The following is a 22,346-nucleotide window of genomic DNA, read 5'->3' on the forward strand; positions in this document are numbered from 1 at the left end:
CGCCTCCTACACGCGCGACTCTGCCCTGTACGCCTCGTACACACTCGACTCCGCCCCGTACGCCTCGTACACGCGAGGCTCCGCACACCTCATACACACACGGCTCCGCTCCGTACACCTCGTACACACGCGTCTCCCCTCCGTACGCCTCGTACACGCGCGACTCTGTCCCATACACGCGCGACTCCTCCCCGTAAGCCTCGTACACGTGCAGCTTCACTCCGTACGCCTCCTACACGCGCGACTCTGCCCTGTACGCCTCGTACACACTCGACTCCGCTCTGTACACCTCCTACACACACGGCTCCGCTCCGTACACCTCGTACACGCGCGGCTCTGCTCCGTACGCCTCGTACACGCGCGGCTCTGCTCCGTACACCTCGTACACGAGCGGTTCCGCCCCGTACACCTCGTACACGCGCGACTCCGCCCCGTACACGCGCGACTCCTCCCCGTAAGCCTCGTACACGTGCAGCTTCACTCCATTTGCCTCCTACACGCGCGACTCTGCCCTGTACTCCTCGTACACACTCGACTCCGCCCCGTACGCCTCGTACACACGCGGCTCCGCTCCGTACACCTCGTACACACGCGGCTCCGCTCCGTACACCTCGTACACACACGGCTCCGCTCCGTACACCTCGTACACGCGCGGCTCCGCTCCGTGCACCTCGTACACACACGGCTCTGCTCCGTACACCTCGTACACGCGCGGCTCCGCTCCGTGCACCTCGTACACACACGGCTCTGCTACATCCACACTGTAAACCCCTCCTGACCCCACACATAAACTTCAGCTCATCCAGCACCATGACAACCAGCACAGCAGAGTCCTGCATCCACTGAGGCCCCTGATCATGTGACCCCTGACTCCTCCCCTCCTGTGACCTCATCACAGCTCCTGTGCGCACAGAGCAGCCATATATGTGGTAGCGGCTCTGCAGGTGGAGGTATGTGGAGATCCCCCATTACTGGGTGCAGGGGGCATTAACCCCTTCAGCACGGAGACTCTTTTGGGGTCTTGTGTTGCCCCTTTATAAGAATCATAAGGTTTTTGTTCTGTTTCCTGTAATAGATACATACGACCCAACTATGGAGACAGGAAGGTGGAAACGTATTGTTCTCATAGTACAGGACCCCTTTACTGGCCCCACAGTGTAATGCCCCCATTATGCCCCTTATGCAGGATGTATGATGCCCCCACACAGTGTAATGCCCCCATTATGCCCCTTATGCAGGATGTATGATGCCCCCACACAGTGTAATGCCCCCATTATGCCCCTTATGCAGGATGTATGATGCCCCCACACAGTGTAATGCCCCCATTATGCCCCTTATGCAGGATGTATGATGCCCCCACACCATGTAATGCCCCCATTATGCCCCTTATGCAGGATGTATGATGCCCCCACACAGTGTAATGCCCCCATTATGCCCCTTATGCAGGATGTATGATGCCCCACACAGTGTAATGCCCCCATTATGCCCCTTATGCAGTATGCATGATGCCCCCCACAGTGTAATACCCCCATTATGCCCCTTATGTAGGATGTATGATGCCCCCATTATGGCCCTGATGCAGTATATATGATGCCCCCACACAGTGTAATGCCCCCATTATGCCCCTTGTGCAGTATGTATGATGACACCACACAGTGTAATGCCCCCATTATGCCCCTTATGCAAGATGTATGATGCCCCCATTATGCCCCTGATGCAGTATATATGATGCCCCCACACAGTGTAATGCCCCCATTATGCCCCTTATGCAGTATGTATGATGCCCCCACACAGTGTAATGCCCCCATTATGCCCCTTATGCAGTATGTATGATACCCCACACAGTGTAATGCCCCCATTATGCCCCTTATGCAGTATGTATTATGCCCCCACCCACAGTATAATTTCTCCCCAGTACCACCTGAGGTCCTGTAGTTGGAATAATCCCTCTGGAAAATGGTTTTCCCTCTGCCTGCTCCCCTACATATAGACCCTTGAGCATGTATACAGTCATGTAGGGGAGCAGGCCTCACTAGATATCGAGGCTTCGTACAGTAATATACCGCATGAGGATGATATCAGAGGAGTAAGACATTTCTTGAAATCGAGATCAATAGAGTGTAGCAGACATAATGACTTCATGGAGGATCTTCTAAAATTCACTCTTACACATAACTTCTTTCTTTTTGACAGGAAGTACTTCCACCAGCTCAGGGGTACTGCGATGGGGACCTGTTGTGCCCCCTCATATGCTAACCTATTCCTGGGCTGGTGGGAGGAAAATACAATATTCATAGATGATCATAAGTGGTGGCATCCATATATTGGGGTTTAGTATAGATATATTGACGACATTTTTATCATCTGGTCAGGAACGAGTGAAAAGTTTCTTGAATTTGTCAGGGAACTCAATATCTATAGAGTGAGCCTGAGATTTATGTCAGAGTTTAAATATTACCAGTTGCCTTTGCTGGATGTACTAATCAAGAATGAAGGGGATGGGACCTTAGGTACACTCATCTACCATAAACCTACAAGCACTAATAAACTATTGAAGTGGGATAGTCACCACCCCATCCTCATTAAAAAAAAGCAATATCCAAGAGCCAATTTTTACGATTGAGAAGAGACTGCTCTAATGTCACAGAGTTTAATATACAGGCAATAGACATGAACACCAGATTCATGGAAAAGGGTACCCACGATACATTTTGGATTCCACACGATTGTTTGCAGAAAATCAGGAGAGACAGACATTCCTCCATACCTAACCAAGAGAGCAAGAAAAAGATGGGATAACACGAGTAATAGGAACTTATCACAATCAGAGTGACCATATCTTTAATATCCTCAGAAAACCCTGGCCAACCGGGACCTGAGGGTGCTGTGGGATGTACTCCCACAATAACTTTCAGAAAGGGTCGGTCAATTAGGGACCGTTTAGTGCATAGTTTCTATAAAAACCTGCACCCAAGTGGACTTGGCTGGATAGAAGAGTGTGCGGTTTCTTTAGATGTGGATAAAGTTGTACATGTAATTGGATGAGACCATGTAAATCTTTCTCGAGTTCCTCTACAGGTAAAATCTTTTTCCAGAGGGATTATTCCAACTGTAAAACCTCAGGACTTTTATATATGGCCACATGCACCTGCCCCCTAGATTATGTATGAACGACCAAGAGGCAGTCTAAGAGGAGGGTGGGGGAGGGGGCATTTGGGTAATTTATGCCATGGTCAGGACACCCCAATTAGTGAGACTCATGAACAGTGCACATCGAGGTGAAACCGGAAACATCTCGTTTTGTATCATTGCGGCGGTTAAACCCAATGTGAGAGGAGGTGATCACAATAGATGTATCAAAAAGGAAAGCGAGTGGATTCCAGACTGGATGCACAAGCCCCTAAGGTACTCGAGGAGCAAATTTCCTATGCCTGTTTTGTGTGAATACATCCATATTCTGATTTACATTTTTGGATTTTATATTCTACCCATTGCTACTCAGTTTCCTGAGAATGGGGTTCACATATTGTTTTACTTCTTCGAGAGATCTGAGCTTCTGTATCAGAATTATTTCTTATTAGTTATATCCCACTTATACTATTTAGTAACTAACAAGTGTGGTGTTCCTTGTGTATGTCTAATTATGCAATAGGGGTCAAATTTGACCATTTAGAAATTTACTGTGGGCCACCATCCCATATTTTCTAGAAGTAGATCTACATGCTTATTGTATGATGGGAGGATGTGCAATACTTGTTGTTAGTCTCCCATGATGCTGATCTCAGAGGGAGGATTTTTCATTTGATGGAATGCGATCCAATATCATATGCACTCCGGTGTGGAGCGCAGACATCTGGGCATGCGCAATCGTGGACAATGATCCTAGATTCGCTCCGGCGTGGAATGATAAGTACGGGCATGCACAGTCACAGGTACGAGTGGAGCAGCGGCAATCAGTTTATCTGGTGTTTCAGCATAAAGCACGTCACTTCTGGACAATCGCACTAGGGGATGGACATTATCGGACCTCTAGCTCATGAGAAGTAGCGTAGGTGCAGTACATTATTGTAGACAGACTCCATTTTGTATATCCTGTGACAATTCACCTCTAGGAATGGGAATGAGCCTCCTAGTCTGGGAGGGGTTTTGGATGAATTGGGATATTTATACATGGGCACCTGGCTATTAGGCACACTATGCTGAACATCATGAATTATCATCCTTATATCAAGCCTCCTGATGAACCTGTTGGGGAAACGCGTTGAGGCGGATTATTGAAACATTGTCGGTAAATGAGACGAGAATTAGCTTTATGGAAGATGAATCTTTGAGAAAGTGTTCAGCTGCAGACTCCAAGAAAGAAACTGCTTGTTGTCTGTGGCCTAAAATATATAGGTTTTATTACCAGATGTAAAGAAGAAATCTAAATACTGTAAAATAATATATCTCCTCATATGTTTCCCTTTATTATCTCCAGTAATTGTATTATTACACAGGACTTTTATGATGTTACATCGGCTCATCATCTTCTCATTTAGGTCCCTACAATATCAGATCCTCTCAGTGAAGGTCTTCCATTTAAGAGAATTTTTCTTATGGACCCATCAAAGATGGATATGGACAGAGACAAGATGGCGAAGAGGATATTACATCTTACCCTAGAGATCCTCTTCCAGCTTACTGGAGAGGTGAGAGATTCTGATGACGTCACATTACATCATTCTTATCTATGGGAATAACAGATGGACAGAACTGGAGAGGTGAGGACTCTGGAAATGTCTGAAGTGAGATTTAATAATGTGTCTCTCCATAACCAGGATTACATAGTAGTGAAGAAGACCTCTAGTGGGCACTGCCAGGCCCCTGTATCTGAGGGATGGGAAAGACCCCTGAGCCCAATCACAGGGCCTCCATCTCACCTCTTGATTCATGAGGACATCAATGACCAGAAGATCCTAGAACTTGCCTACAAGATGATTGAGCTGCTGACTGGAGAGGTGACACTGCTGGGAATGCTGGGACATTACACAGTAATACTATGAAAGGATCAGGGGTATGACTGTATGATTGTATGTGTCAGGTTCCTATAAGATGTCAGGATGTTGCTGTCTATTTCTCCATGGAGGAGTGGGAGTATTTAGAAGGACACAAAGATCTGTACAAAGACGTCATGATGGAGGTTCTCCAGCCCCTCATATCACCAGGTAACAGACGGGGCTAAATACACACGGTCTATAATTATCTGTATGTAAAGAATGAATTCAGTCCCTGTATGTGTTTCCTCCAGATATATCCAGTAAGAGGACAACACCAGAGAGATGTCCCCGTCCTCTTCTTCCACAGGACTGTAAACAAGAAGAGCCCAATGTTCCTCAGGATCATCAGGTAGATGGAGAGAAGGTGTCATGAGAGCTCCCCTATGATGTGTACACGGCTGTGAAGGTCTTGTGCTCAGTCTTGTTTTATCCACCAGTATTATGTGTTTTTTGCTTGTGTAATGAGAACGGTGGAGATGGCAGGATTAGAGCTGATCATAGATGTGACTTCTCATCTGTCTGTGACTTTTACAATATTTGTTTCAGGGTGAAGATCTGACCCATATTAATACTACAGAGACATATGTAAGGGGTGATGAGTGGTGTAAAGAGGAAATTCCTACATATGACTACCCAGGTGAGTAATAACCACTAAACTCAGAGAAGTCACAGATTCTTCTCAGTCACCGGCTGTGGCTGCTTTATCAGTGGTGTAGTCCGTCCGTATCACAATCATGTGATCACCATTTTGCCTCTAGACCACAACATTCTCCTCCACCCAAAACTGTTCAAATGATTTTGAGCATTAAAACCCTTTTCCATAGAACTTACAACCTGGAGAATCCACCTACCCCCTGGGATTAGTAGACGCTGATCGTTACCTGCCCAGATCTGTAAACTACAAAGCCAAATGACCGCATACATAGAATTTGCTGACAAGTTAGAAAATCACTTGATGAAAAATAATATGATGGGTCTGTAAGAGAAAGCGGAGGGTAATGATGCTGTTCCTTCCTAGATCCCTGATATCTTATTGGATGAATCCACCTTCTCTCCCTTCTGTGCTGCTGAATGTGCTCATATGGTCCCTACAAGACCAGGTCCAGTCTTTCTGGCCAAACTTTACTTTTATGATCTACAACATTAAATGTGCAGTGAGGCCAAGTGTGAATTTCTGTACAATAACAACAGAGTTTCCCTTTATCCTGATTTTTCAATTTATTTTAAAACCGACTAACTTCAAACAGGATAGTGATAAACTATATTAAAAACATTACACCTGTGCTATGATATACTGTATCTCTAAGCTAAATTTAAGACACCTCAGCTCTGCACTATTATAAAAAGTTCTCTTTGAATGTCTAATATTTCTTCATGAAATTCATCTGACAGAAAATATTGGCCCTTACGATAGTTTAGATTGCCAAGAGCCCCCGAGCCCCATACTCTAATTACCCCAGAGAGGTTTCACCACTAGTTACTCACTATTTACTGATGGAGACTGTTGAGTTTGATCATTTCAGTAGATGTGTTATTGTCTATACTCACAGTTTTGACTACAGTAATTAGTGCCAAAAATACTCTGATTTAACCCTTTCCTACAGCCAGTTTTGTGTTCCTATCAGGGCCCATTTTTCAAATCTGACGTGTGTCACTTTATGTGGTGATAATTTTGGAATTCTTCACAAAGGATAATAGGAAACAAATGGACCTTACAAATAATATTCCAACTTCTCTTGAATGTGACACTACCCCATATACGGTTGTACACTACTGTCTGGGCACATGGCAGGTTAAGAAGGGAAGAAGCGCCATTTAGCTATTTGAATGCAGATCTTGATAGAATAGTTCGCAGACACAATGTATTGGGGGCACTGTTCATAGTCACCTGGCAGCTCAAAAGATGGCTACCACGAACAGGCTTGGCGCCATCTACTCCATTTTCCTGATCCCTGGGTTTGCCTTGCTCATCACCCTTTAACCCCTCTATATGGATTTGGACTTAGACAGAGACCCCTAGGCTTGGGCCATGGTGTTACCTGCTGTTCTGTGGTGTGAGATGGGAAGAAGAATAGTCAGGTAGCCGGGTCATATCCATGAGGGCAGAGAAAATACAAAATCAGAAGACGCAAGAGTAGTCAGTAAACGGGCCGAGGTCACAACAGGAAACAAATACACAAGCCGGGAGCTGAGCACAGAGGACTGAACCAGAGGAGAACAAGGCTGTATCTGGCAGCTTCCAGCAATATGCTTTCAGCTTTAGTAGGGTGTGGTGCTTTCCAATTGGCTGAAGCAGGAAGCAGATTACTCCAGCTGGACAGCACACACACCCATACTGCCAGACTGGATAGTACTACAGGTCCCAGGCTTCCTAATCTTACTGGCTGGACAGAGCCTGCTCCGCCCAGAGCTTCTGGTTCTGACGTCTCCTCCATCACCAGCGCCGCCTGCAGGATGAATAAGGCGGCTCCTGGTGACAGAAGCAGACGTCGCAGGAGCAGATCCCAGAGGAGATGGGACCCACCATTTACAGAAGCCCTAATGTGACCAAATTTCAGAAAACCAGAGCAGTAGAAATCCCCATAAAGTGACTCCATTTTGGAAATTATAACCCTCAGTGAATTAATCTATAGGAGTAGTGACTATTTTGACTCTACAGGCACTTTCTGGATATTAGCACGCAGTGGATGTTGGAGAGTGAAAATTACAAATATATCATTTTATTGCTCAACACATAGTGTCCAGATTGTGCTCCAGGAGACACACACCATCAATTAAGTGGGTTCTTCTCACTATAGTAATGCCAAATACATGGATGCTAAATGTGTTTTGGGCGCACTGCAAGGCTCAGAAGCGAGGGGGAGATCTGACTTTGGGAGAGTGGATATTGCTGGATTGGTTTATGGAAGCCATGTTGCTTTTCAAAAGCCTTTGAGCCACTAATGATGTGGAAACCTCTGGTTTTCCACTGACAGATGATGGACCTGAGTGAGGACTTATTTTTTTGTGAGATGAGTAGAACTTTTTATTGGTATTTTTTCACCTACATAACATTGTTTGGTGGCTTTTTATTCCATATTTTGGAGGCAGAATTAACAAACAGTTGAACACCACGCTCCACTGGTTCTTTCTATGAGGTTTTCTATTAGACTGTGAACTGTTATTGTCTTGGTGAATAATGATGGCTAACATAGGGCAAAATTAAAAAAAAATCTCTGAAAAAGATACAGCCTTACCAACACCAAATCATATAACAAATGCACTAGCAGGATGCTGCAGACCCCCATGATAAAGGCAGTGCAGGTGCAAAATACTTATGGAGCAATCACTCACAAACCTACCAATTCATGGAGGGTGTGGTTGCCTAGTATTAAAGACTAGATGGTGGCCCGATTCTAACGTATCGGGTATTCTAGAATATGTCTCCCGACGGTGGCGTACTTATTTTAAATCTGGCGCCAATTGGCCGGAGACGGTGTTTAAATTTGGGGCTGATATCGCTGATTGGTCGCAGCCGCCGGTCGCGACCAATCAGCGAACCGTGTTAGTGAGGACCGGGCAATTATAGTGAGGACTTATAATGCCCCATGCAGGATGTCACATCCCCTCCCTCTCTTATAATGCGCCATGCAGGATGTCCCTTGTCCCCCCCCACCATATAATGCCCCATGCAGGATGTCACATCCCCCCTTCCATTATAATGGCCCATGCAGGATGTCACCCCCCCTCCCTTATAATGCCTCATGCAGGAAGTCACATCCCCCTTCCCTTATAATGCCCCATGCAGGAAGTCACATCCCCCCTTTATAATGCCCCATGCAGGAAGTCACCTCCCTATAATGCCCCATGCAGGAAGTCACATCTCCTCCATATAATGCCCCATGCAGGATGTCACATCCCCCTTTCCATTATAATGGCCCATGCAGGATGTCACCCCCCCCTCCCTTATAATGCCCCATGCAAGAAGTCACATCCCCCCCTCCCTTATAATGCCCCATGCAGGAAGTCACATCCCCCCCATATAATGCCCCATGCAGGAAGTCACCTCCCTTACAATGCCCCATGCAGGAAGTCACATCCCCCCATATAATGCCCCATGCAGGATGTCACATCCCCCCTTCCATTATAATGGCCCATGCAGGATGTCACCCCCCCTCCCTTATAATGCCCCATGCAGGAAGTCACATCCCCCCTCCCTTATAATGCCCCATGCAGGAAGTCACATCCCCCCATATAATGCCCCATGCAGGAAGTCACATCCCCCCCATATAATGCCCCATGCAGGAGGTCACATCCCCCCTCCCTTATAATGCCCCATGCAGGATGTCACATCCCCTCCCTCTCTTATAATGCACCATGCAGGAAATCACATCCCCCCCTCCCTTATAATGCCCCATGCAGGATGTCACATCCCCCTTTCCATTATAATGGTCCATGCAGGATGTCACCCCCCCCTCCCTTATAATGCCCCATGCAGGAAGTCATATCCCCCCCTCCCTTATAATGCCCCATGCAGGAAGTCACATACCCCCCATATAATGCCCCATTCAGGAAGTCACCTCCCTTATAATGCCCCATGCAGGAAGTCACATCCCCCCATATAATGCCTCATGCAGTATGTCACATCCCCCCTTCCATTATAATGGCCCATGCAGGATGTCACCCCCACCCTTATAATGCCCCATGCAGGAAGTCACATCCCCCCCCCTCCCTTATAATGCCCCATGCAGGAAGTCACTTCCCCCCATATAATGCCCCATGCAGGATGTCACCCCCCCTTATAATGCCCCATGCAGGGTGTCACCCCCCGCCCCTGTTTAATGCCCTATACAGGATGTCACCCCCCCCCCTTATAATGCCCCATGCAGGAAGTCACATCCCTCCTCCCTTATAATGCCCCATGGAGGAAGTCACATCCCCCCCAAATAATGCCCCATGCAGGAAGTCACATCCCCCCCATATAATGCCCCATGCAGGAAGTTATATCCCCCCAATATAATGGCCCATGCAGGATGTCACCCCCCTTATAATTCCCCATGCAGCAAGACACATCCCCCTCCCTTATAATGCCCCATGCAGGAAGTCACATCCCCCCATATAATGCACCATGCAGGAACTCACATCCCCCCCATATAATGCCCCATGCAGGAAGTCACATCCCCCCATATAATGCCCCATGCAGGATGTCACCCCCCCCCTGTTTAATGCCCTATGCAGGATGTCACCCCCCCCCATATAATGCCCCATGCAGGAAGTCACATCCCCCCCCTCCCTTATAATGCCCCATGCAGGAAGTCACATCCCCCCCTTATAATGCCCCATGCAGGAAGTCACATCCCCCCCTTATAATGCCCCATGCAGGAAGTCACATCCCCCCCATATAATGCCCCATGCAGGAAGTCACATCCCCCTTTCCATTATAGTGGCCCATGCAGGATGTCACCCCCTCTCCCTTATAATGCCCCATGTAGGAAGTCACATCCCTCGCTCCCTTATAATGCCCCATGCAGGAAGTCACATACCCCCCATATAATGCCCCATGCAGGAAGTCACCTCCCTTATAATGCCCCATGCAGGAAGTCAACCCCCCCATATAATGCCTCATGCAGTATGTCACATCCCCCCTTCCATTATAATGGCCCATGCAGGATGTCACCCCCCTTATAATGCCCCATGCAGGAAGTCACATCCCCCCCCTCCCTTATAATGCCCCATGCAGGAAGTCACTTCCCCCCATATAATGCCCCATGCAGGATATCACCCCCTCTTATAATGCCCCATGCAGGGTGTCACCCCCCCCCTGTTTAATGCCCTATGCAGGATGTCACCCCCCCCTTATAATGCCCCATGCAGGAAGTCACATCCCCCCTCCCTTATAATGCCCCATGCAGGAAGTCACATCCCCCCCAAATAATGCCCCATGCAGGAAGTTATATCCCCCCAATATAATGGCCCATGCAGGATGTCACCCCCCTAATAATGCCCCATGCAGGAAGTCACATCCCCCCCCCTTATAATGCCCCATGCAGGAAGTCACATCCCCCCCTTATAATGCCCCATGCAGGAAATCACATCCCCCCCATATAATGCCCCATGCAGGAAGTCACATCGCTCCCATATAATGCCCCATGCAGGAAGTCACATCCCCCCCATATAATGGCCCATGCAGGATGTCACCCCCCTTATAATGCCCCATGCAGGATGTCTCCCTCCCCCCTGTTTAGTGCCCTATGCAGGATGTCACCTCCCCCCTCCTCTATAATGCCCCATGCAGGAAGTCACATCCCCCCCTCCCTTATAATGCCCCATGCAGGAAGTCACAACCCCCCCATATAATGCCCCATGCAGGAAGTCACATCCCCCCCATAAAATGCCCCATGCAGGAAGTCACATCCCCCCATATAATGGCCCATGCAGGATGTCACCCCCCCTCCCTTATAGTGCCCCATGCAGGATGTCACATCCCCTCCCTCTCTTATAATGCGCCATGCAGGATGTCACATCCCCTCCCTCTCTTATAATGCCCCATGAAGGATGTCACATTCCCCCTTCTATTTTAATGGCCCATGCAGGATGTCACCCCCCCTCCCTTATAATGCCCCATGCAGGAAGACACATCCCCCCCACCCTTATAATGCCCCATGCAGGAAGTCACATAACCCCCATATAATGCCCCATGCAGGAAGTCACCTCCCTTATAATGCCCCATGCAGGAAGTCACATCCCCCCCATATAATGCCTTATGCAGGATGTCACATTCCCCCTTCCATTATAATGCCCCATGCAGGATGTCACCTCCCCCCTCCCTTATAATGCCCCATGCAGGAAGTCACATCCCCCTCTCCCTTATAATGCCCCATGCAGGAAGTCACATCCCCCCATATAATGCCCCATGCAGGATGTCACCCCCCTTATAATTCCCCATGCAGGATGTTACCCTCTCCCCTGTTTAATGCCCTATGCAGGATGTCACTTCCCCCCCCCATATAATGCCCCATGCAGGAAGTCACCTCCCCCCCATATAATGCCCCATGCAGGATGTCACCCCCCCCCTCACTTATAATGCCCCCTCCACGATGTGACACCCCCCCCCACCTCACCATTTAATGCCCTATGCCCCCATACAATAAAAAAACAAAAAAAATCCAATACTCACCTCACTTCTTACCTGCTGCTGGTGCTGCTCCGGACTCCTCAAGCTCTGCACTGCCTGTGACGGCTTAGGAGAGAGCGCAATGTAAAAACATCACCGCGCCCTCTGACCTGAGACGTCACAGAGCAGCAGCGGAAGAGACAGGAGCTGCTGCGGAAGCACGGGGAGAGGTAAGTATTGTGCCAGGTGCCGGGGCCCTGAGCAAGTGGGAGGGGAGGAGGGGGCGCTGACACCGGCACCGCACCGCTCATGGACCGGCGTCACCGCTCCCCGGTCCTCCCTTCACACTTGCCGTCGGGAGATCAGCGGCCGTTGCCGCTGATCTCCCGACGGTAGCCGAATGGAGGTCAGCGGCGCCTCCGGTCGGGGTACTTATGTTGCCAGCAGCTGGCTGCATTGCCACTGACCTCCGTGCGGCAGATGAACCGCTAACGGCCGCCATCTTTTTCTGAAATCTCGCGTCGCTGATTGGCCGCGGCCGGACCAATCAGCGACGCGGGATTTCCTGGACAGACAGACGGGATAAGATAATTATATATATTAGATGCACACAGAAGAAGCTTGCATAGGACACCAGTCACACAGGCAGGTTTGATGCACAGTGTCTGGCTTAGCCTATTGATGATGCTCATACTATTAGATCAGGAGGGCTACCCAGCACTATATAAGTGCACCCACATGGACAGACACCCCAGTACACCCAACCAACACTAAATTGCTAGTGCATTTGTTATCTGATTTGGTGTTGGTAAGGCTGATTTTTCTGTGATGTTTTCTTGGTAAATAACTTTTACATAAAGTGAATTTTTACGGAGAGTTTAAGTAGAAATGTTCATCAATATAAATTTTAAGGATATGTTATTCATAAATAATAATTGGTTTTATTCTTTCCAGATGACTGTACCGAGAGATCAGAGGGACAGCTGAAATCAAGTTTTATCAGACATAAGATAACCCACACAGAGGAGAAGCCTTTTTCTTGTTCAGAATGTGGGAAATGTTTTAGCCATAAATCATCTTTGGTTATACACCAGAGAACCCACACAGGAGAGAAGCCTTTTTCATGTTCAGAATGTGGAAAATGTTTTGGCCATAAATCAGCTTTAGTTAATCACCAGAGAACTCACACAGGGGAGAAGCCTTTTTCTTGTTCAGAATGTGAAAAATGTTTTAGCCAGAAATCAGGTTTGGTTAATCACCAAATAACTCACACAGGGGAGAAGCCTTTTTCCTGTTCAGAATGTGGGAATTTTTTTATCCAGAAATCAGCTTTGGTTAATCACCAGAGAACTCACACGGGGGAGAAGCCTTTTTCCTGTTCAGAATGTGGGAAATGTTTTAGCCAGAAATCAGATTTGGTTAATCACCAGAGGACTCACACAGGGGAGAAGCCTTTTTCCTGTTCAGAATGTGGAAAATGTTTTAGCCATAAATCAGATTTGGTTAATCACCAGAGAACTCACACAGGGCAGAAGCCTTTTTCTTGTTCAGAATGTGGGAAATGTTTTAGCCATAAATCAGCTTTGGTTAATCACCAGAGAACTCACACAGGGGAGAAGCCTTTTTCTTGTTCAGAATGTGGGAAATGTTTTAGCCAGAAATCAGTTTTGGTTAATCATCAGAGAACTCACACAGAGGAGAAGCCTTTTTCTTGTTCAGAATGTGAAAAATGTTTTAGCCAGAAATCAGCTTTGGTTAATCACCAAATAACTCACACAGGTGAGAAGCCTTTTTCATGTTCAGAATGTGGGAAATGTTATGCAGATAAATCAACTCTTAACAAGCATCAGAAAACTCATACAAGGGAAAAGCCTTTTTCATGTTTAGAATGTGGGAAATGTTTTATACGGAAAGCGCATCTTGATGACCACCAGAGAGCCCACACAAGGGAGAAGCCTTTTTATGTTCAGAATGTGGGAAATGTTTTGTGAATAAATCATCACTTCTTAGTTACCAAAGTACTGACACAGGAGAGAAGCCATTTTTATGTTCTTAATGTGGGAAATGGTTTCCTTGGAAATCAACTTTTTTTAAACTTCAGAGAAGTCACACAGGGGAGAAGCCTTTTTCATTCTAATCTAAAATTGTATCTTTTTAAAGGGGTTTTCCACTACTAGGACAACTTCTTCTCATTCCTCATGTTTGGCCTTGTTAAAATAAAAAACAATCATACGCAACTCCCATTCTGGCACCGTTCCATTGGTGTCACAACTTGCGTTTCCAGTGCTCACATAAGGTTGTTACATCACACAATCCTGCTCCTAATCAACACCACCTTTGGATGTATTGAACATCAACAGGAAGGCCATGGCATGGACATAGCACCGAGAGAACGCACACACTGAAAACACTCTCTTCAGACCGTGTTCCTGGGGGAATTATAAGCAATTTACAGCCTCAAACATGACGTCCGATATAGGAAAGAAAGAGGAGATCGGAGGTTAATCTGAGGTCCTCCACCTCCGTCAGCATGTCTGGTATGCAGCGTTTCTTATGGAAGGTCTTATCTTCCTGCTCCGGAGCCATTACTGCCTCATCTCAGCGTGGTAAAAGAAGCAGTCTTAACCCTCATGATGCCAGACAGCTCCAGCCTGTAAATCCTGCACCAACTTCTCTCTTAATGTCGGCCTGAGCAGTGCTTGCTTCACAGGGACATTTACTCCCCCAGCCACAGGGAATTCTGATATGGAGAACGCCATAATTGATTTGTATATCATATTGCATCTATCCCTACTAAACAATAGATGCAGCATTATATACAAATGCTGGAGACCAAATACAAAACTGAAATACGTCCCCTCACTTCTAGCCTGTCACAGCTTACTGACGAGGTACAGAGATTAGAGGCGGATGTCGTACAAGATGTGGGCTATCAAAATGCTCATAAATAAACAGTCTGTTTAATTTGGTTGATGACCATGAAAATCACAATAATATCTGGATAAGGGGTATACATGAAAGCATCAATGCACAAGCGATCATGCCAACACTATTGACATTAATCAATAATATCCTTGGTGACCCTATTGATAAGTAACTGGAGACTGACAGGGAACACCATACATTAGGCAATCATGGCCCAGATCCTGAGCATCCAAGGGACATTATCTGTCACATACATTTTTTCAATGTAAAAGAGGCCATTGTGAGGAAAGCAGGGGAGTTGAGTCCTGGTGATTTTCAATGGAAAACGTATACAATCGATCACATATCTATCCTGAATGACACTTGCTAAAAGAAGGGTATTGAAACCACTACTTGATGCTCTATTGAAAAATGGCCTGATGTACTTCTGCGGTACCCTTTCCAGCTGCAGGTCCGAAAAATGGAACATTGTATACTTTGAAAGATCAAAGTGACGAGACCTTTCTGTGATGTCCTAGACATTCCCAGAATCCATATATCTGACTGGCCACCTGCTCCACCATTGCCACAGAGAGTTCCAGCACGTCACAGAAGGTGTTCAATGGATCAGGAACTTGATGATGATGCAGCCAGATGGGAAAGGAACCTGCCAATCATATGAGCTCCTGAAATGAATCTTGTCTTCCCTGATGAGAGACAGTTTGCAGATGCTTACTTATTTCTTTAAGCATATAATTAGATATATCTAAATAGAGCATTAGGTGCCACTCTTCCACTATATAGAATGTCTAAGTTCATATAAGATCTTAGACCAGCATATAAGTTGAGTTCACATGATACTACTGTAATATCAGGCTGTATTACTTTACTTGCTTTATATTCCATGGTTCCACCTAATAGGAATCCTAGAACTGAAAGTTTGACTTACGCCTGTAAAGACAACCCCCAGTTAGGGACTTGCATTGGGATCTGCTTGTTTCGCAATTTCCTACTGTTTTGATATATTCATAATCTATACTTCTTAGACACTGAGAGGTAGATGTTACTATCTACCGTCTATACTTCCTCTTTTCTTTTAATCTTTCTCTCTTCCCCCTCCTCCTTTTTTTTCATATAATATGGCACAACTCAAACCTTGTTCATTGAATGTCAGAGGACTTAATGTTCCAGAGAAAGGAGCTCAAGTGTTTTATCGTAGGCATAAACAGCACGTACATTTTCTCTTTCTTCAGGAGTCACACTTTAGAGACGATCATATACCTCAGTTTTCTAACAGATATTATTCATCTTGGCGTCCCAGAAAAATGCAGTTTTGAAGTCTAAGGTGCTGAGTATAGGCCGCCACAGATCACTGCTGCATACTATTGTAGAAACACTGTCTGACACGGAGAGGAGGTATGTGTTTAAGATCTCGATCTACTCCAAAATTTTGACTTTGGTAAACGGCTATCTCGCTAATTGTGACCAAATTAAGACAGGCCGTCAATACTTACTTTTTGCTAAGGACCTTATCATCATTGGAGGTGACTTAAATTTTGTCTTGGATCCTTGTTTAGACGCGTCCCTGGGCTGGTGTCACCAATCTAAATCACAATCAAAAGCTTTGCTAAACCTGCTCTGGTCTTTCCAACTGGTCGATGTATGGAGGATACTACATCCAGACTTAAAGGATTGTACGTATTATCCTCCTTTACACAATACATATAGCCGTAGAGACTTTTCCTTAATAAGCCATCACTTGCTTACATGGAAACCTACATCTCACTATGATACTATGTTACATTTGGATAAATATCCTTTGATGGTTAAGACAAAATGGGAGGAGGATGTGGGTCCCTTATCTGAGGAGCAATGGGGGAAATACTGGATTTTGACACCGAAACTTTCATTGTCAGAGTCACAAAGATTGTCCCGAATTCTTCTCATTCATAGGGTATATAGATCCGCAAGTATTTTATTTAAAATTGAAATACAAACGGATGACACATGTCCTAGATGTGGTTAAAATGTTACCCACTTGATGCATATGATGTGGGAATATTGGCGACTACTGGACGGGGGTGATCGCTCTTGTACTATCTGTATTTGGGATATTACTTCAGTTGGAACCTAAAATCTGTATCCTAGGACTCCTGGGAGAGGACATAGATCCAGACTCCCATATGGCAATAGCTAGCTCAGGAATATTATTCCAAGACAAAAAGTTGTTAGTACTACATTGGATAGACAATTCTCCCCCAACGATAACAGAACTAAGATCCAGGATAAATAACACTCTATGGTTGGAAAGTGGATCTTATATAAAAAGGAACGCTCTCAAGAAATTCATACACATATGGGAACAATGGTTAATTACTCCAGGTATTGCTTCAGAAATACTACCCTGGATCATTTGTACATATCCCTGCAATAAACCAGGAATGTATATCCTTATATCTAAGGTGTCAGCAAATATTAATTGTCTCAGTCCACACAATTGTCCCTTCTTAGATATATTCTTTTTCTTTTGATGTCCCAATAGTGAAAATAAGCCGTCAGGAAGTATTCAGATATTTATGTACAAATGTAAAATTACTATTCCAAAACATTGTACTATAGAGCGATATTGGGATTTATATCATTGTAAACCGGTTCTTGTATTGTTTACTGGTTTTTCTTTCTTATTATTTTTTTTGTCACAAAGTTTATATGACAAAAACAAAATGTTGGTCTTTCTTTTGTTAAATAAAAATGATCTGATTGAAAAAAAGAAAGGAGGGAAGGTCTTTACTAGATCAAACGTATAGAAAATATCAAGATCGCATGTGAAGGTACTCATACGAATTCACAGATAAATGTGGTCTCTCATTGGCAAGAAGGTTACATCTACGGATGCAAAGGACATACGTATCCAAAATAAAAGGAGCACCGCGGCTATAAATTCATAACCCCACTGACATAGCTGAAGCATTTCATTGCTATTATAGCTCACTATATAATATTCATGGACAATACCACTAATACTCTTGAAACAAAAATTTATAAATATATTATGGACACTGCCGTTCCTTCCTTACAGACCCCTGAGCAGGAGGTACTAGACAAAGCTTTCACTGAACAAGAGATAGGAGAGGCCAATAAATCATTCCCTATCGGGAAGAGCCCTGGGCCAGATGGGTTCAATAATAGATTTTATAAGATGTTTGCACCTCTGTTATTACCTTTTTAACTAAATTGTTCAATAAAATCTCAGAAGACCTTACCCCCCAATCACTTGAAGCTTATATAATGGTTTTATCAAAGCCTGGAAAAGGACCAAATACCTGCCCTAATATTCATCCAATATCATTCATTAATGTAGACGTCAAAATATTTTCTAAAATAATTACAACATGGCTCTCCCACTATCTACCCTCAATTCTTAGCAACGATCAGGTTGGTTTTGTTAAGGTTAGAGAAGCTCGTGATAATATACTGTAGATAAAACATTGTTGTTAAATTCACATGCAAAAGCCGAGGGGATCCCAATGTGCCTTGTTTCTGTCTACGCTAAAAAAGCATTTGACACAGTGCATTGGACTTTCTTGAAGAGCACCTTACCACAAATTGGGTTGCGCTCTTTCTTGTCTAAAATTCGATCCTTATACGCTGACCCTAAAGCAATATGGTAAACGGCCTTCATTCTGACACATTTTCTATTAAAAATGAGACAAAGCAAGAGTGTCCCTTATCACCTCTCCTATACACATTGGTGATGGAACATTTCACGGTAGCGTTATGTAAAAATCCAGATACTAGTGGAGTTACTATAGACTCACATATCTATAAACTAGCTCTACATGCAGATGACTTGTTGCTCTATGTTTCAAACCCACTTATCTCATTTCCCTCTATAATAAAGGATTTAAAAGAATTCGGCCATGTAAGCAATTTTAAAGTCAACTACTCTAAAACAGAAGCCATAAACATAACTTTTAACGCTGAACCGACACAATAACTTATTTCTAACTTTCCCTTTAAGTGGCAGAAAGATGCTAGAAAGTACCTGGGTATACAAATTCCGGTGAACTTGGATGATCTGTATCATTTAAATTATATCCCCCATCCTTGAACAAACGATTCAAAATCTAATTAATTAGAACTTAAAACCCTTGTCCTGGTTTGGACGTTTTAATGTGATCAAAATTGGCATTTTACCAGATCTTCTTTATATATTTCAGACCGTTCCGTGCTGCGTTCCTCAGACCTTTTTCTCCCATCTCAACAATTCTAACAGCAAGTTTGTATGGGGAACATCGAGGCCTAGGATACGTGTTAAAATATTGTGTCGTCCCAAAGAATAAAATGGGGTACTAATCTGCCAGATCTAAAAAAAAATCCCATCAATCTTCGATTCTTATGAGAACAGTGGACTGATTTAGGTTTATGTAAAATAAGCAGTGGATGAAACTGGAAGAGGACCTCTCTCTCTGGACACTCACATCTCAACCTTGGATTGACAAAATACATGCAGAAACTAAACTATTAATGATACTCACTATTCTGCCACCGATGTACGTGGGGCGAGATGTGTCTCAGGGATGTGACACGGATCTCTGTATAAGCAATGGCATATAGCGTCAACTCACTGACCTGCGATTCTGTTCCTCATGACCTGCACGTGGTAATCCAGAATGATGATGCAGTGATGAATTCAACAGATTTATTTACAGTTCTTGATGAAGTGAGATGAGGGAAAGTGAAGGATGAGGAAAGGGTAGGAATTGTAGGTATTAGAGTTGCTAGGTAAAGTGGTAACAAGAGAATCCTTTCTCCAGTCCTGCAGCATGTGTAGTCAAGATGGATGTGAAGAAGAAGGAAGTGCTGAGCAGGAGATAGGAGGAGTTACAGACCGAAAGGTGTTGTGGGTAAAACACAGGAATAATACATGTTATAACAATGGCCAGTAAATGGCAGCAAAGCACAACAATACAATAATCATGTAACATTAGGTAATGCTCAAAATGGCTGAAAGTCTTTTCAAACAAAGAGCTGGACAGCACACTCCCTATCTGAAATCCCTGGATTTCACTATATTAAATGTCTTGAGGTGGAGGTGTTTTCCTCAAGTACTGAGGGATACCTCAACCTGAAAGACAAACAATGCATGCAAAGCAACAATAACAAATAACAAACGAGGTAGACGAATGTCTATAACAGTTACTTAAGCAATCCAAAGGATGCCCATCTTCGGATTGGACAAGCCGCACTAGGCCAAACTGTCTCCAACCCAATTGTAATCCAGTGGTTACAGTTCTTGGAAAGTTCCTTATGATTGAATGGATAGTCCTTAATTCTCAACTGACATAAGTAAGATGACCTCTGATATAGGCCTAATGAAAGATTTGGGGTCACCTTGCTTCTTGACTGTTACTTCCACTTTGAACACCTTGCCATCTTCACTTGAAAAGGTTTTCGATATAAGTCCCATAGGCCATGCGTTTCTTTTTGCTTTCTGGTCTCATGAGAACAAAATCTCCTACTTGTGAGCTAGGTTTAACTTGTTGCCATTTTCTCTGTCCATGAAGAAGATTAAGGTACTCCCTCTTCCATCTACTCCAGAAACAGCCAGATGTTGCACGTGTTTCCAACGTCTCTAATATTTGTTACCGGACACAGAGTCTTCAGGTGGGTTAGGAAGGGTTCCAAGTTTCTGAGTGAGGAGAGTTGCTGGTGTAAGAATAGCAGGAGATTCCGAATCCATAGATATGGGAACAAGTGGTCTTGAGTTTACAATAGCAGATACTTCTGCTAAGAAAGTGGTTAAGGTCTCTTGACTGAGTCTCGAGAGGTTTGAGTCCATCAACATAGACTCCAGTATCCAACGAGTGATGCCTATCATTCTTTCCCATGATCCGCCCATATGGGAAGCGTGAAGAGGGTTGAAGACCCACGAAAAGCCATTGTTTGCCAAGAAATCCTGGACTGCTGTTGAATCTAATTGTAGTTCTCGACAGGCACCTACAAAGCTTGTTCCACAATCAGACCTTATTTGCTTGACTGGTCCTGGTATGGCGAGGAATCGTCTTAAGGCATTGATAAAACTGGGAGGAATCCATTGATTCTATTACTTCTATGTGTATTGCTCGTACACTCATGCATGTGAACAACACTGCCCAACATTTACTTTGTGCATGTCCGCCTCTAGTCCTACATGCAGTGACTTCCCACGGGCCAAAAACGTCCAAACCAATATAGGTAAACGGTGGCTCTGTGCTTGTCCTATCAGCAGGCAAATCAGACATCTGTTGTTGTTGCAGTTTTCCTCTTGCCTTGCGACACTGAACACAAAGATGAATTAAATGGGAAACTTGTCTCTTTGCTCCCACAATCCAGAGGCCTGCAACTCTTAAGGCACCTTCAGTGAAGTGTCTGCCTTGATGTTTGACCTTTTCATGGTAATGTCATATTAGCAGAGTGGTGATGGCCAGGAATGATTAGAGGATTCTTTTCTGCCTCCTCCAACTTGGCTTTGTTTAAATGACCACCGACTCTCAGTAAACCCTTCTTATCAATTACGGGATTTAAGTTGACAATAGGGCTGTTTTAAGGGACATCTTGCTTTTTAAGTATACATTCCATTTCATTGCTGCACATTATGTATCACAAACAGTTCACTCAGAATAATGTCTTCTGCAGAGAGAGGCTTATGACAGATGTGCCAACTGCGACACTCAGCGTTACTGTCCTTATTGCAGTAGCATTGTGCGATGTGGACTAACCTTGCAATAACACGAACAAGCCTTGTCCATCTGGAGAAGCGATCAAATCGCCGACAGTCCAAGCCATCCTTTTCCTTGGAATTGGTGATGAGGGTGCTGACATCAGGACGGATCTCTGGGTCAACATCTGGATCCTGAAGACTGAAGTTGTCTTCAACGGCAGTCTCTTCACACTGGTCGCAAAGGAACTCCGGTCCTGTTAACCAAGAAGAGTTTACGAAGGCACCAACAAACACTGGCCTAGTAGCAAGGTCAGCAGGGTTAAGATGGGTTGGAACATACTGCCATTGCTCAGGTTTAGGGGATTTCCTGATCCTTTCAACGTGGTTACTGACATAGAAGCATTTTTTCTGGTTGTATATGTAGCCCAGAACAACCTTGCTGTCTGTGTAGAATCTTATGTCAACCACGTGAAAAGCTAGTTCACTCTGTATGAAGTCTGCAATCTCCATGGCTAGTACAGCCCCACAGAGCTCAAGTCTGGGTATGGTGTGCTCGGGTTTAGGAGCCAATTTAGCCTTTCCAAATAGAAATCCAACATGGGCTTCATTG

At 44.8% G+C, this 22,346-nt stretch overlaps 2 protein-coding genes across 2 annotated transcripts; both read left to right on the top strand.

Moving 5' to 3' along the window:
• Nucleotides 1-3,259: 3,259 nt before the first annotated feature.
• On the top strand, nucleotides 3,260-5,042 carry LOC141197695 (oocyte zinc finger protein XlCOF29-like). Its single transcript, XM_073662782.1, has 3 exons — nucleotides 3,260-3,328; nucleotides 4,539-4,688; nucleotides 4,818-5,042. Exons 1-3 carry the CDS (start codon nucleotides 3,260-3,262, stop codon nucleotides 5,040-5,042), a joined length of 444 nt encoding a protein of 147 aa, XP_073518883.1.
• A 534-nt stretch (nucleotides 5,043-5,576) lies between these two features.
• On the top strand, nucleotides 5,577-15,193 carry LOC141197696 (uncharacterized; the record flags this gene model as incomplete). Its single annotated transcript, XM_073662783.1, has 2 exons — nucleotides 5,577-5,673; nucleotides 13,084-15,193. Coding segments are annotated over 2 exons (1,134 nt in total), but the record flags the coding sequence as incomplete, so codon positions are not given.
• Between the last annotated feature and the right edge of the window lie 7,153 nt (nucleotides 15,194-22,346).

This window comes from Phyllobates terribilis, unplaced genomic scaffold, assembly GCF_046119375.1.
Source record: "Phyllobates terribilis strain yellow unplaced genomic scaffold, ASM4611937v1 Scaffold_86__1_contigs__length_6382490, whole genome shotgun sequence".
NCBI lineage: Eukaryota > Metazoa > Chordata > Amphibia > Anura > Dendrobatidae > Phyllobates > Phyllobates terribilis.

Bases quoted from the DNA above. Each gene is read 5' to 3' on its own strand.
- LOC141197695 (XM_073662782.1), top strand. From the start codon at position 3,260: ATGAACAGTGCACATCGAGGTGAAACCGGAAACATCTCGTTTTGTATC. The intron at 3,329-4,538 runs GTGAGAGGAGGT...CTTCTCATTTAG, and splicing joins TTGCGGCGGTTAAACCCAAT to GTCCCTACAATATCAGATCC. The intron at 4,689-4,817 runs GTGAGAGATTCT...CTCCATAACCAG, and splicing joins TCTTCCAGCTTACTGGAGAG to GATTACATAGTAGTGAAGAA.